Raw genomic sequence first — 14,455 nt, forward strand, 5'->3', positions numbered from 1 at the left:
AACTGTTGTGTCTTATGCCGGAAACAGCAGATCCCCTGCCCACAGAGACACCTGTCACAGTACCAGATATGTATTGGTTTAACTATATTCACATCTCAAAAATATCCATGTAGAGGCCATCATAACTGTTTTTGTTCCTGTTGTCATAAATCAGATACAGCATCATGTTAACTTCCTCTAAAGATGATTGTAGCCAGCAGTCTGCGCGCAGCTTTCTGACTTACAAGGGTTTACACTGTAGAGGCTTACTGTCATATATCCTTCTTTCTTTTTCTTATTGTGAATAACAATGAATATTTAATATTTTCCGTGACAGTGACAATTTCAGTTTCTGTTGAGACATCTGCAGTGACCAGTCAACTGCCAACTGTCTTAAAATTTTTTGTAATTGGTTGTGTGCATACTAAAGTGATACAATCAAGTCAGACACAGAATCTTAATAATTTACTTTGTGTTTGTTCTTGTCTGACTAGGTCAGCCATTACCACCTGTCCCCAGTCATCCTCCTCCACTGCTTCCTGCTTATGACCAGGATATCAGCCACTGGAACTGTTCACATCAGCAGAAGATCTGGATGAAGACAGAACTGGAATCCATGGGTCTCTGGCCAGGTGCCATCCCTGTGAGCAACCCTATGAAGATGCTGACATTGTGGCGTTTCTCTCCCCAGCCAGAATTAATTGACAGCATCTCTGAGCTTCCATCCACAAAGTACTTTCAGCTCCATCCCTTTTTCATATGGAAGCCAGAGAATGATAACTTAATGGGAAGGCTGAGGAACAACTACACCTTGCCATGCATTGAAGGTTGCATTCACCTGAAGTTGTCTCTGCAGGTGTTGGTAGACCTGGTGTGATTGTTGGCATCACTGGACAGTTTTACCTGTTGTCATCCAGGCTGTGCTGCAAAGTTTGCCGCAAGAGGTGATACGCTGACTGTGGCTAGAGAAACTTCCAAAGAGGTTTACAAGCGTGTTGCCAGTGATACTGACCTACAAGAAAGCCATCTGTAAATCTGTCATGGACGAACTCAGGCGCACAGGTAACTCACCCACAGACATGGCGAACCAGATCACAGAGATGATGCATCTGAAATATGAACGTGCCAACCTGGCCTACCTCCCCAGCTGCCAAAACATCATGGATGGTGAGACAGGAAAGTATGGCCAAAAAACCATCATGCAGTTCATGAGACAGGAAACCAAGCCAGCTCCCTTTAGAGAGTATGGTGATTCAGATGACTGGAATGGGATCTCTGTGTCTGCACACTACCTGACTGATTGCCTGTTGCATGAATACCAGCACCACGAGGGTGCTATCAAAAAAACTGCTGCAGGGCACCTTTGGACAGGCTGTCCACTCAGACCACACCCGTAAAGTTGCCAGGAAGTTCACCTTTTCATCTGGGACTATGTCATCATATGCAGTGATGAATGAAAACTGGATGATCCTTTCATGGGTGATGGTGCAGTCTGAGACAGAGAAGTCACTGGGGCCCATGTACAAGGGACTTGCTACACGCTTGGAGCAATGAACCACATGCAGGGTGAAGGTGGTAAAGTTCCTGTGTGGATCCCCATCAGAGGCACATCTCAACAGGAGGGTTACCACTTCCATCAGGCTCAGTGGGTCACCAGAACATGCATTTCCACAGAGCTGTTTCAAGCTCAGGGGATAATGGGGATGGCACAGTGGAATTACCAGCGTCTGTTGGACCTGAAGCAGCCAGGTGTTTCTCGGGAGTGGTTCGGGAGACACCTGGGTGGCAGGTTAACTTTATGAGTGACCCCACTGGAGTACCTCACTGGAGTACCTCGGAAACCCATACTGCCAGCTTTTGGAAGCTGGCAGTATGGGTTTGGGTGGAGGACCGGACTTCTCTTGTTGAACACTGGAGGAGAAAAGGACTGCATGCTCCTAACTCACCACTGTAGTGTTTGGGTGTGGGCATGTGAGGTTCGCAGGCTTGAGCTGCTGGAGCAGGGGCTGTCAGTTTAAATGAATCTGAATCTGCAGGGTCCATTTTGGCCAGATTGATTGTGTGATTGTGACGCGTGGGTTCTCGGTTTGGACCCCTGTGCAGAATCAGACTCAAACAAACTGTTGTGGTGTAATAAAGATTTATTATTATGGATAAGGAGAATGTTCTCCGGGAAAAGAGGGAAGCTGGAGTCTGTGGTCTCAAGGGAATGGTGGTAGAGATCCACCAGAGAGTGGTATGGACTGCAATGGTCTTGCGGCGTTAAGAAGGCAGGCGTGGCTGGGGTTTGAGGTACAGCATAGCTATGGCAGGTGAGTTGAGTGGCACGGTGTAGGCGATCCGAACAGGGGCAAACAGCAGCACTGGAGCAGGAGAAAGACTAGAGAGGCCTGAAGTGTTACCACATAGCAAGTGAAACCATCTGGCAGAGAGTGAGTAATCAACTGGGGCTTTTCAACTGGCTTGATTGAGTGATGGGCTGCAGATGTGTCAGGCTGCCAGTGCTGCACCACGCCCCTGTTGGAGAGAACACACACAAACACGGGGGGGGGGGGGGGGGGGGGTTCAGTTGAATGTGTCACAGTAAAGTAAGAAACTGGATATGATTGTGCCATTATACTGTGCGCCAAGCATTGGTTTTCTTTTATAGTGTTTTATCTTTATAAGCCCAGGGCTTATCTGCGTGAGCAGTCTTACATTTTTTCTTGGAAAGGACCAGAAGATATAAAAAACAGACTCACCTCACAATGTAATAACAATCAGAAGTGAACAAAAAAGTGGTATTCACTTGTATCTATTCAAAACAGCTGTGCATCTTTGATAATCCGGATAATTCTTTATAAATAATCAGGAGAAAACTCAGTGGGAAGAGAACGGGTTCAGCACCATGGCCAATTTCATTGGATATCACTGTGTGACTCCTTCGCAGAGGAGCTGAGGTGCAGGCAAATGCAGCTTCACCACTCAGTTATAAAGGCGTCTTGACGTCTACCTGGCAGTACGCGTCATGGGCATTCAAACGTGGATGTAATACCAAAGCTGGATACGGTGCGGAAAATTAGCCCTGCTGCTACTTTGTGCCAGTTGCTTGCCTCTATATTGCAACAAAAATGAACCCCCTACGGCCCATAAAATGTATTTTCCTCATACCCTGCCCTTACAAAAGACTCATCTACAATGTGTTGCATGAACACTTTGAATGGGAAAAAATGTTCAGGAAAAATAAGGAGAAATCAACAGACTCTGACGACTGGCGTTTACACTTGGCCTCAGGTGACCCCAACAACTTTTAACGACTGTCATTACAACAATGGCCTTAATAGGCCGACCCCACACTTGGATAACAATGACCTGAATGACTGAGAATCCCTCACAGACAACAATGAATTGAGATTTAATAATAAAAACCTACAATGTAGTTTCTATGGTGGGATTCCCGTTGACCTCTTGCGTCAACCACACATACAGCTCAAAGTCTGTGCTTTCATTCTGCTGAGATGTTTCACAAATTTTCCTTTCCCACTGTTCCACCTACACAGTAAGCGGTGTCCGCTCACAGAGCACTTTATTAGGAACACCTGTACACAATGCCTATTCATGCAATTATCCAATCAGCCAATGGTGTGGCAGCACTGCAATGCATGAATGCAGGAGAGCACCTCAGGTTCCCCTCCCGTCAGCCGAGGACAGAAATCTGAGGCTGCAGTGAGCACAGGCTTACCAAAACTGGGCAGCTGAGGGCTGGAAGAACGTAGCCTGGTCCGATAGAACACCATTTGTGCCGAGGCATGCGAAAGGATAGGGTCAGAATTTGGCACCGACAGCATGAATCTGTGGACCCAACCTGCCTGCTGGTGGTGGTGGTGGTGGCGGCATATTGGTGAGAGGAATGTTTTCTTGGCACTCTTTGGGTCCCTTAACACCAGTCAATCAACGTTTGAATGCCGAAGCCCGCCTGAGTATTGTTGCCAACAATGTGGACACCTTTTATCATTCAAGAAAAAGCTTGTAGGTTCAACAAAAGTCATGCCCTGTGTGAGGCTCAAACTCACGACCTTCAGATTATGAGACTGACACGCTGCCTACTGCGCCAACGAGGCCCGCCAAGTAAGAAATGTAGATGAGAAAAATCGAGAAGGTTTGAATGCCGAAGCCCGCCTGAGTATTGTTGCCGACAATGTGGACACCTTTTATCATTCAAGAAAAAGCTTGTAGGTTCAACAAAAGTCATGCCCCGTGTGAGGCTCGAACTCACGACCTTCAGATTATGAGACTGACGCGCTGCCTACTGCGCCAAGGCCTGCGCCCATTAGTCTATCAAAGGTTATCAAAAATCCGTGACATGCACCCTGAGTTCGCCGGTTCGAATCCCGTTCATTTCCATCTGATTTTGATCACATACACCAATAAATATGTATGATAGCTACTAAAATAATACATAGATGTGAAGCAGGCCTAATAAAGAACTAAACTAAGGACCATATGTGTTAATGAAAGCACCAAGTATGACAAATATAATCCATAGTTAATTATTTACATCATTTGGATTGAGGTAATCCTGCCTCATTAAGTAGCTGTTAAAATTTAAATCATTAAGAGGAAGAAGACAAGGAAGAAGATGAATGAAAACAAAGATATCTGAACTAATTTTATGTTTTTAATATAGTTATAACGATTTTAAGAGCAATAATAATAATAACAATTATAAGAGCAATAATAATAATAACATTTATAAGAGCAATAATAATAATAACAATTATAAGAGTAATAATAATAATAATAATAACAGAAATACTAACAATACAATAATAAATATAGTTACCACAACAATGCCAATATAAGAATAATAGTAAAAATGCTACTGCTGCTACTACTACTACTACTACTAATAATAATAATAAGAATAATCATGATAATAATAAAAAATAACAACAATGATGATGATGAAGTGTAACATCAATAACTTAAGGCATAAATAAATATTAAATGAAGCATAAAATAACTAAATAACTAAAATAAGCTCCATCTGATTGACCTGACAATGTCAGTTTCTTTCCCATGGCAACAATGCAGTGCAATAAAATAATAAGGTGCAAGATAAAAAACAAAATGAACAAAAAACATAAAGGCACAAACCTAAGCACAACCCGACCAAAATCCCCACTGCACTCACACACAAGCACCAACACATACCCTGACCTCTGTCTATTTCACATGTGTTGACTTACAAGTAAAAGAAAATAAGAAAAAAGTAAGAAAAAAGAAAAAATAACTTTATATTTACACGTAGACTACCTACTATGGGACAACATAAAAAAATAATAATAACAGATTAAATAATATACATAAATAAACAAATTTTAAGGAGGTGGAGGGTTGTCCTCTGTTTTCTGTCCTTTTTTTTTCCCGTAACCTCGTTTCTCCAGAACAGCCCTCCATTCGTCATATGACTGAGTCTCAGACACCTCACAGTACCAGTTGCCAAAGTATTGAAGATGTGATGGTGGCTTTCTCTCTTTCTTGCACTTGCTGCAAAGGATTACATCTGTCTTTTTAATGTATTTTCTTTTGAAAGAGCCACTGAGCTCCCTCTCCTGTTTTCTCTTCCTGTATTGCTGAGTTGTGTAAGGAGCAGGTTGACTGGATGTCTGAGTTTGAGCCGATGGTGGAATAGCTGAAGCTGACGGGGGGTTGTAGAAAATCATCTGTGAGGTTCCTGGTGCAGCCATCACTTGTGATGGTCCAGGCACTGTAGGAAGCTGCACAGATGGTAAAACGAAGGGGAGAGCGACGGGTGGTGCTGGTGCAATGACAGGATGTGTAAGTGTCTGGGACACAACCTGAGGTTGTGGTCTGCCTTTGAGCTTTGCCTCTCCAGCAGTGTTTGGTGGCAGGATGAAAATGTGAGGCTCAGCCAAATTGCCAGAATGCAGTGTTGGTCCTTTCTGCATAGCCACAGGAAGCTTCTCAGGTCCTGCCATGGGTGCATCTGGAGCTGGGACACCTTGCTTTAGAATCTCTTTTTCCTGTGACCTGCAACGCCTGCTGAACCTGGGAAAACAAAGAACAACCAATATAAATAAACATTTTGCATCCTCTCATGTAGTGTGTTGCTTTTTGTAAAATGTCTACTTCATTTAGATTTACATCCTTTTGCTGAGCCAGCCATAATGTTATGAAAACTAATTACGGCTGCATGTATAAGGCATGTATATGAAGCATACTAATTTACTCACCATTGTGTGGCTGTTGCAGCATTCACCTCTGGTAGCTGGATGGTAGTCTCGCTCATCACCTTAGCATTGGTGATAATGCACTCCCGGATGTTCTTGTAAGCACGTGCCACCATCGTAAACCGTGACAACCTCACTCCGTCATGGCGCACAGGGTTTGGGTAGAGAGCACAGAGCCTTGTGAAGATGGCCTCCACCACTCTATTGCAGTCAGGCCACTGTGCAGGACTGTGAGCCCCAACAAAGCACCTGCAAATAGCAATAGAATACATATTATTAATATCGGATTGTTTTCTATGTGACGCTTAGTCTGTTTTATTTTTATTGTTCTATTTTCCTTTTTTGTTAGTTGTTTTGTCTGTTTTGTTTGTAATACCAGTGATATCAGTGCAGTTATGTTGCCTTGTCTTGTTTTATTTATGAAGCCTTTACTTACTGCCACTACTATTGTACATATTATGTAATTTATCTGTGTATGTTTTGGACACCAGGAAAGCTGGGTGGTTGTCAAGGCATCACCTATGGGTGTTGGGGATCTTTTAATAAATGTTACTTAACGAACAAAGCCAGACACAATATTTTGGCCTGTTTCAGTTATTTAAAATATTTTTGGATAATCAAGACTGAGTTTGCCTTATTTAACATACCTTTTAGTGCTCTCCACACCTGGTGCCACAATCTTTTTAGTGGCTCTGAAACGTCCCTTTTTTAGGTTGGTTTGGTGACGTGGTGGGTAAACAGTCTTCTTCTTGTCATACTCCCCCAATGCCTGCCACAGGGTGATGATCTGGGCGCACTCCTCTCCAGTCAAGGCAAGACGGTGGTCTCTGAGACCAACCAAAAACTCTGCCAAGTCCTGCACGGCTCCATACCCCTGTATATTGTCAGGTCCAACAGAATCCTAAAAGGAATGATAATTTGTTAGCTATTCTTACACCTGTGAGAGCACAGCCAACATAACCCAGATTTCTTTTTACAAACATGTAAAAGTACATTTAAAAGGGACTGTGTACTCTGTGCACTTTTACGTCATGTGACATCGACTCTTCAGATGTTAGAACATCAGTTTCTGCTGACAGTTGGCCCACTGGAGCTACATGAAAAAAGGGTAAATATTAAAAACAAATTTAAATTTGTCTTTAAGTCTTTATGACAAATATACACTTAGAGTCAGTGTCACAACAAAGTGACACTGTGTGAATACTAAGCTAAAACTCACAGCTAAGTGCTCCAGGAGAGGGTGCTGGATTTGACTGCGTGAGCGGGGAGCTGGTTGCTAAAGATGACACAAGTGATGGGGGGACCGCAGACACTGATGGCATGGAGCTGGTTGTAGGAGATGACAGAAATGATGGGGGGACCGCAGACACTGATGGCATGGAGCTGGTTGTAGGAGATGACAGAAATGATGGAGGGACTGCAGACACTGATGGCATGGAGCTGGTTGTAGGAGATGACAGAAATGATGGAGGGACTGCAGACACTGATGGCATGGAGCTGGTTGCTGAAGGAGTTGGAAATGACGAGATCACGGATGCTGCAGACACTGATGCTTGTGAGGAAGCAGCAGGTGTTCGTTCTGTGTCAAACGTGGGAACAGTGATGTCTTGAAACTCTTCAAGTTCAGCATAACCTTCATCCACTTCTATGTCAACATCAGCAGTCTCTGACTCTGCAATGGCCAACTTGTAGTCCTGCAGAACTTTACCAGTTTGCTGATAAAGGTATTCCACTCCGATCAGCTCATCTTTAAAATATAAAAACATTGACAAACAATTAGATAATATACCAGGACATTATATAATCACTCTGTGGTAAAACGATATTTGTGAACTTTAATTAAATTGTCACCAAAAACAACAATTATAATAGATATCTACCAGTGTATATGCTTGGCCCGATGTAAGGGATGATCTTCTTCCCCAGAACCTCCTCTGCAAGAGTATTTGCTGCATGACGGAGAAGATGATTGTAGGAGTGCGGCTGCTGCTCATCAGTTGTTGCTGCCACAGCCCGGTCCTCATTCCACCTTGCAAGTCCATCCAAAAGATACGCCTGGAAGAAGGTGTCACTTGCCAGTGTACCTGTAAAGTAAATTCAGAAATGTTAAAAAATACATTTAAATGCTAAGACTATGAAAACATTTATTATGAATACATGAAAAGCTGTTCCTACAGTTAAATAACAAAAACCGAATCATATTTTAATAAAGTCACTTAGTAACTATTAGAATGTGAAAAAAGATTCACATATTTACCGGGAATGAAACGATTGAGGTGGAGGTGAAATGACTCTAGAGATGTAGAGCCTCTGGCACAGCGGTAGGTTGGCAGACGGTGCCCTCCCTTTAATACTGTTCCGGTCTGCATGTAGAGCTGCACACCAGGAGGATCCTGGATGCAGGCCAGATGTTTCCTCTGGGACTTCCAGATTTCACTCATCCGGGCCGAGTTGATCAGTGGGACTCCCAGAGTGTCACGACCAGCATCTCCATCAAAGGCCTGGATATGGCTCTCAATCAGAACCTGGGTCTCCTTCGCCCCACGTGTGGTTCTTCTGCAATGCAGAGCTAACTCACTTCAGTTGATACAGCGCACCACATCAGCCGCAGATGGGTATCTCCCGTCAGCTACTAGCTCTGCACGCTTAGCCTCTTTCAGAGCTGTCAGGTCATCCTGGTCCCACATGAAAATACAGTGGCTGAGGCGACTCATGAAGGTGGCGTACAACTGGTGAGAGTCAGTGGTGCAGCCCACAGCAAACCTCCGCATGAAGTGCCATATGTCAAGGCGGATTATCAGCTGGTCCCACTCTTCAAACATCCTCCTCAGAAGAGTGTTGCCACAGCAGTCTCTGTCAACATACAGTATCTCAGGAGGCGCTACCCCAGCCACTCTGTATCTCTTTATGAGGCCTTCGATCATCGGCCCAAGACCAAAGCCTTCACTCGCTGTGAGCACAGACATGATCACCTGTCCGTGCTCATTCCCAACGTTGGTTGCCCAGGTTGCAGTGCCATAGCTGCGTCCTGCAAGCTTTCGGGCCACCTTTTTTGTGGAGTCCATCTTTAGGATACGACCATATTGTGAAGTGATGGCGGCCTTGATTTCCTCCAGCCTTTGCAGGACATCCTGGGCATAAACTTGCATCAGCCACCGGTGCTTGGGTACAGGCAGCATGGCAGGTGGCGGTTCAAATGTCACCGGTAAGATCAGGCCTGATTTGACAGCGCTGGCAATCCCCTTGCAGTCTGTCAGGTACTGGACTGTCTTCTGCAACCAGACTTCAGCATGACGCTCCTGCAGCTTTCGCTGGATTTGGCTGCTGCTGTTTCCGAGCCCGCGTTGACGCATCAAACTGGCTACCTCAACATCACACGCAAGTTTTGATGTTAGGATGCAAGGGAACTGCATCCTGTGGCCAATGTCAAGCTGAGAGACGATGCCATGGCTCCAGCTGATGACTTTCCGCTTGCATCTTCGACAGGCTAGGTACTCAGATGCCACAAAGTACATCTTTCCCACAGCCACCACCTGCCTGATCTTCTGATGCAGGCCAGCTGAGGTCAGAAGTTCTTTGTGACAGTCTGGATGCGGACAGGTCAGCTTGACTTGCCAGAGCTTTCGTGGCATCCAGAGCAGCAGGGAATGGCCAAAGTAATTCTCTAATGGAGGAGAATTACTGGTCCTCAGTGGTACCTGTGGAGGATACCACCAAAGTTTGTCCACCCTGCTGAAGTCCAGCTCAGGATGCCCCTGCGCTGTCCACCGGAACAGGGCCTTTGAGATCCACTTTTGGTCCACTTCAGGCAAGGTGTGTATCCAGCCAGCTGGAAGACAGACTCGTTGTGCTGGAAATAAACAAAAAAATAGAATTAAACAAATCCAAACTTACTTCACTTTCTTTTATTATCCCAGGAAAGGAAATTTGTTAAATTGATGTTAAATTATGTTTTGTTTTGTTAAATGATCAGGACCAGTACCACTCACAGACCAACAAACTTTGCAGTAGTTAATATTGTTTTGTATGTTTTCAATGAGTAGATACATACGTGCCACATGTGCCTCCTGTGCCTCCTCATACCGAATTGCCTCTGCCAGCAGTGTGCTGTCATCTAGCTCAGCAGACGCAGAGAGGCTGGTGAGGGTGGCTGAAGGCCCTGTGGTCACCTCAGTGGATACTGTCGGGTTGGTGATGGTGGCTGAGGGTCCTGCGGCTGCCTCAGTGGACACCGTCGGGTTGGTGAGGGTGGCTGAGGGTCCTGCGGCTGCCTCAGTGGACACCGTCGGGTTGGTGAGGGTGGCTGAGGGTCCTGCGGCTGCCTCAGTGGACACCGTCGGGTTGGTGAGGGTGGGTGATGGCCGTGTATGTGCCCTGGTTAAAGCTAAAACACAAAAAGCATGACAAACAGATAAGCATCATGAGTAGTGAACAGCAATAAATATTAAACATAAATAACTAAATGTGTTGTTTGCTTACAAGGTTTGGCTTTGAAGGGAGAAACCAGCCTTTGTACACTTTTGCTCAGGATATTCTGGTCAGGCAGCCTCCTAACCAAGAGAGAGCGAAGAGAAGAGGTGGCAGCGTGCTTAGGGGTTGGAGAGAGCTGGGTGGTGGCAACCTGCTGAGTGGGTGGAGAGAGCTGGGTGGTGGCAGCATGCTTGGGAGTTCTCTCAGCATATTGCTCTTCCTTCATGGCAATGGCAATTCTGCCAGAAGGAAAGAGCTCAATGTACTCCCTGAAACACTCTTTGTTGTGGGCATGGTCTTGGGAGTCTTTGCTGCCTCCTGTGGGGTCCCTCTTCATTGCTGCCACCAGGTAAGCAGCATATCCCAAGGCATTTTCAGCCAACCATCTGAAGGTCTGCCCACGATAAACACCAAACTGGATTTCAAAGAAACCCAGCAGGTGTTTCCTGTTTGATGGATCTCCGTGGTGCTGAATTAAAGCGTTTCTGGCCTTGTCCAGCACTCCCTCTGGGGACATGGGTCGCGTCCACGGCTTTCCTTTGTTGCTTTCCTTCACCTTCGCTGCTTCAATTGTGTCTGTAAGATTTAGACTGCCATCAGCCTGTCTCCTGAAGCAAGGTTCCATCTAAATTAAAAAATGAAAATATAAAGAACACAGAGACACAGGTTTAATTACACTAACTCATGGTTACACTGTAATGTGGATTTTATGTCATGCTCAAGGTATATATTTTACACAGCCTCAAAATGTCAGATAACATCCCAGGATCACTATGAGTCAGAGGTAAAGCGTTATAGGGGAGTGACATGTACTAACACAAGTATTATATACCATTAACCACAGCTAAGCACATCTGGCACAAAGAGGATTTAATAATTAAGGGGTAGTGGATGAGGAACCCCCACTGGACCGGAGCGGTCTGCCTCCCTCTCACAAAATAAGTTCAGTAGTGGAAGTACTGTGTTTCAAGTGAACAAATGTTCATTTAAGTAAAACATTTTTTTACTTAAATGAAACTACACAAGTATAAGTGTATAATGTACTTTAAGTACTAAAAGAAAAAATGTTCATTATGCAGAATGGTCCTTTGAGGAGTAATGTATATATATTATTTTCTATTATAATCTGAATCCGCATAAAATAACATGGCTATATTCTTGTACAGCACGTGTCGCAAAATTGTACTTAAGTACAGTACTTTCCACCACTTTATTAGACAGTGTAATCTATGTATTCACTCGTTTACAAGAAACATTCGTATCATCCATGTGCTAAAGTAAAATGCAATAGTAATGCTAACAAACTGACCACGGAAACGTTACAGTATTACTGTCATCAACAAGTAGGCTAGTCTGTCAGTCACATGTACCAACGTTAAATTAATTTTCTACCGACATAGCTATGATAAAGGCTAATATTAGCATGAAATCACGGAGTTGCTGTCGGAAAAGCAAACCGTTTACAGTGACGGGACTGGTAACGTTAGCGTTATTAGCTAGTCATTACGTTTCTAAGCCAGGGGTTACTCGATAAAAAAAAATGTTTTGTTTTTTATTTGCGAATGTATTAATATTGTCAAAAACCATAAAATATTGACTTACGTTCGAAATGCCGATAAGAAGTTCAATGGTATTACGTCCTTCTCGTTGTCGTTCGTAACGTAAGACCGCCTCTGGGCAGTCGTAGACAGCGATTGGTCAATTCTTGGTGGGTCCGGAGGCAAATCTTGGTAGCGATACGAGCGCTGATTGGCCATGGCAGACAAATTGTGGTAGATTTTTGGTAGCAGACGGAAAGCTGATTGGCTGTCACTACCAAGAATTAGCTCGACTCTCAGGTGGCAGGGAGCCATGACTGAATGACTGAGAATCCCTCACAGACAACAATGAATTGAGATTTAGTAGGACTCTGAGAGTAAACAATAAAAACCTACAATGTAGTTTCTGCGGTGGGATTCCCGTTGACCTCTTGCGTCAACCACACATACAGCTCAAAGTCTGTGCTTTCATTCTGCTGAGATGTTTCACAAATTTTCCTTTCCCACTGTTCCACCTACACAGTAAGCGGTGTCCGCTCACAGAGCGCTTTATTAGGAACACCTGTACACAATGCCTATTCATGCAATTATCCAATCAGCCAATGGTGTGGCAGCACTGCAATGCATGAATGCAGGAGAGCACATCAGGTTCCACTCCCGTCAGCCGAGGACAGAAATCTGAGGCTGCAGTGAGCACAGGCTTACCAAAACTGGGCAGCTGAGGGCTGGAAGAACGTAGCCTGGTCCGATAGAACACCATTTGTGCCGAGGCATGCGAAAGGATAGGGTCAGAATTTGGCACCGACAGCATGAATCTGTGGACCCAACCTGCCTGCTGGTGGTGGTGGCGGCATATTGGTGAGAGGAATGTTTTCTTGGCACTCTTTGGGTCGCTTAACACCAGTCAATCAACGTTTGAATGCCGAAGCCCGCCTGAGTATTGTTGCCGACAATGTGGACACCTTTTATCATTCAAGAAAAAGCTTGTAGGTTCAACAAAAGTCATGCCCCGTGTGAGGCTCGACTCACGACCTTCAGATTATGAGACTGACGCGCTGCCTACTGCGCCAACGAGGCCCGCCAAGTAAGAAATGTAGATGAGAAAAATCGAGAAGCTGTCTCAATGTAATGCTGGCACAAAAGACAACTTGTCCTTCACCTAAAGGTAAGGATCCCATGCCTGAAGAAACACCAAAGTAATGTGCATTAGCAGAAAGCTGCTGCATCCAGTAACGGCATTGCCTACTATGATTCATGACGTGCCAAACTCTGACTGTTTTGAGAGCAGACCATGCCCAGGTGAAGCACAGTGTTCTTGATGAAGTGCGTGGGGCTGCATTGGCTGGGAATTGAACCCAAGGATCCCGCGTGGCAGACTAGGTTTCTGCCACTGAGCCATTAAAGCCTACCAGCACGTGACCTTTTATCACTGCACTCACAAGGACCACTGAATGGCCCATTATACCCTGGCTCAACAGTTTGTGACAGGGCCAGACTGTGCAAGACTGTGAGTGTCTTGCAAGATCGATGGCCTGAACATGTCTGCCGCTATCTACGAACACTTTGGGTGTTCACTTTTGGTGGAAACTTTGGCAGCTTCAGGGGAATCACTTAGGAGGTACCTGCTTGTGTTTTCTACTAAAAGTTTAGGAATACCAGTAAAGATTAGATCACTGTCATGACAAGTAAGTCTTATGTAAGAAGACATACTTGCAAGCATTTTTTTGCTATCCAAGAGTACAATTATCCCCCAAAGACCCCACCGCTGGGCAATCTGACCAGGGCACATGAAAAAGTGCTTTGCATTGGCCGGGAATCGAACCCGGGCCTCCCACGTGGCAGGCGAGAATTCTACCACTGAACCACCAATGCTCACGTGACCCCTATCCTATACCACGGCTCTCCGAGGGCCACGCCCTTTCCTTCTACACAAAGTCCATTTACCTCTCAAAGCATGTTTCTTCTGTGAAATCTGGCAGGCTCTCAGGCCCTTCACAGAGGAGCTGAGGTGCAGGCAAATGCAGCTCCACCATTCAGTTGTAAAGACGTCTTGACCTCTACATGGCAGTACGCGTCCCGGGCATTCAAACAAAGCTGGATACGGTGCGGAAAATTAGCCCTGCTGCCAACTTTGTGCCAGTTGCTTGCCTCTATATTGCAACAAAAATGAACCCCCTACGGCCCAAAAAATGCATTTTCCTCATTATCCTGCCCTTACAAAAGACTCATCTACAA

At 45.0% G+C, this 14,455-nt stretch overlaps 2 protein-coding genes and 3 non-coding genes across 5 annotated transcripts; all 5 read right to left on the bottom strand.

The window, feature by feature from the left end:
* Window positions 1-4,006: 4,006 nt before the first annotated feature.
* On the bottom strand, window positions 4,007-4,079 carry trnam-cau (transfer RNA methionine (anticodon CAU)). Its single transcript has one exon. It is a non-coding gene; the product is annotated as a tRNA-Met (tRNA).
* A 1,260-nt stretch (window positions 4,080-5,339) lies between these two features.
* On the bottom strand, window positions 5,340-8,689 carry LOC139635576 (uncharacterized). The gene is made up of 7 exons (XM_071503046.1): window positions 8,470-8,689; window positions 8,093-8,296; window positions 7,432-7,959; window positions 7,241-7,305; window positions 6,860-7,113; window positions 6,216-6,461; window positions 5,340-6,030 (listed from the first exon to the last, which is right to left on the bottom strand). Exons 1-7 carry the CDS (start codon window positions 8,651-8,653, stop codon window positions 5,340-5,342), a joined length of 2,172 nt encoding a protein of 723 aa, XP_071359147.1. The 5' UTR covers window positions 8,654-8,689.
* A 102-nt stretch (window positions 8,690-8,791) lies between these two features.
* On the bottom strand, window positions 8,792-12,526 carry LOC139635449 (uncharacterized). Its single transcript, XM_071502810.1, has 4 exons — window positions 12,285-12,526; window positions 10,692-11,307; window positions 10,264-10,596; window positions 8,792-10,062 (listed from the first exon to the last, which is right to left on the bottom strand). Exons 2-4 carry the CDS (start codon window positions 11,305-11,307, stop codon window positions 8,792-8,794), a joined length of 2,220 nt encoding a protein of 739 aa, XP_071358911.1. The 5' UTR covers window positions 12,285-12,526.
* A 699-nt stretch (window positions 12,527-13,225) lies between these two features.
* On the bottom strand, window positions 13,226-13,297 carry trnam-cau (transfer RNA methionine (anticodon CAU)). The gene has a single exon. It is a non-coding gene; the product is annotated as a tRNA-Met (tRNA).
* Window positions 13,298-14,021: 724 nt separating this feature from the next.
* trnag-gcc (transfer RNA glycine (anticodon GCC)) lies at window positions 14,022-14,092 on the bottom strand. The gene has a single exon. It is a non-coding gene; the product is annotated as a tRNA-Gly (tRNA).
* Between the last annotated feature and the right edge of the window lie 363 nt (window positions 14,093-14,455).

This window comes from Trachinotus anak, unplaced genomic scaffold (assembly GCF_046630095.1).
Source record: "Trachinotus anak isolate AG129_WGS33_773 ecotype Australia unplaced genomic scaffold, CSIRO_AGI_Tana_v1 ptg000018l, whole genome shotgun sequence".
NCBI lineage: Eukaryota > Metazoa > Chordata > Actinopteri > Carangiformes > Carangidae > Trachinotus > Trachinotus anak.

Excerpts from the sequence above, each read along its gene's own strand:
- LOC139635449 (XM_071502810.1), bottom strand. The coding sequence starts at position 11,307 with ATGGAACCTTGCTTCAGGAGACAGGCTGATGGCAGTCTAAATCTTACA. Across the intron at positions 10,597-10,691 it reads TCCCTTCAAAGCCAAACCTT|CTTTAACCAGGGCACATACA; the intron begins GTAAGCAAACAA and ends TTTGTGTTTTAG. Across the intron at positions 10,063-10,263 it reads ACAGGAGGCACATGTGGCAC|CACAACGAGTCTGTCTTCCA; the intron begins GTATGTATCTAC and ends GTTTATTTCCAG.
- LOC139635576 (XM_071503046.1), bottom strand. The coding sequence starts at position 8,653 with ATGAGTGAAATCTGGAAGTCCCAGAGGAAACATCTGGCCTGCATCCAG. Across the intron at positions 8,297-8,469 it reads CCTCAATCGTTTCATTCCCG|GTACACTGGCAAGTGACACC; the intron begins GTAAATATGTGA and ends TTTACTTTACAG. Across the intron at positions 7,960-8,092 it reads CGGGCCAAGCATATACACTG|ATGAGCTGATCGGAGTGGAA; the intron begins GTAGATATCTAT and ends TATATTTTAAAG.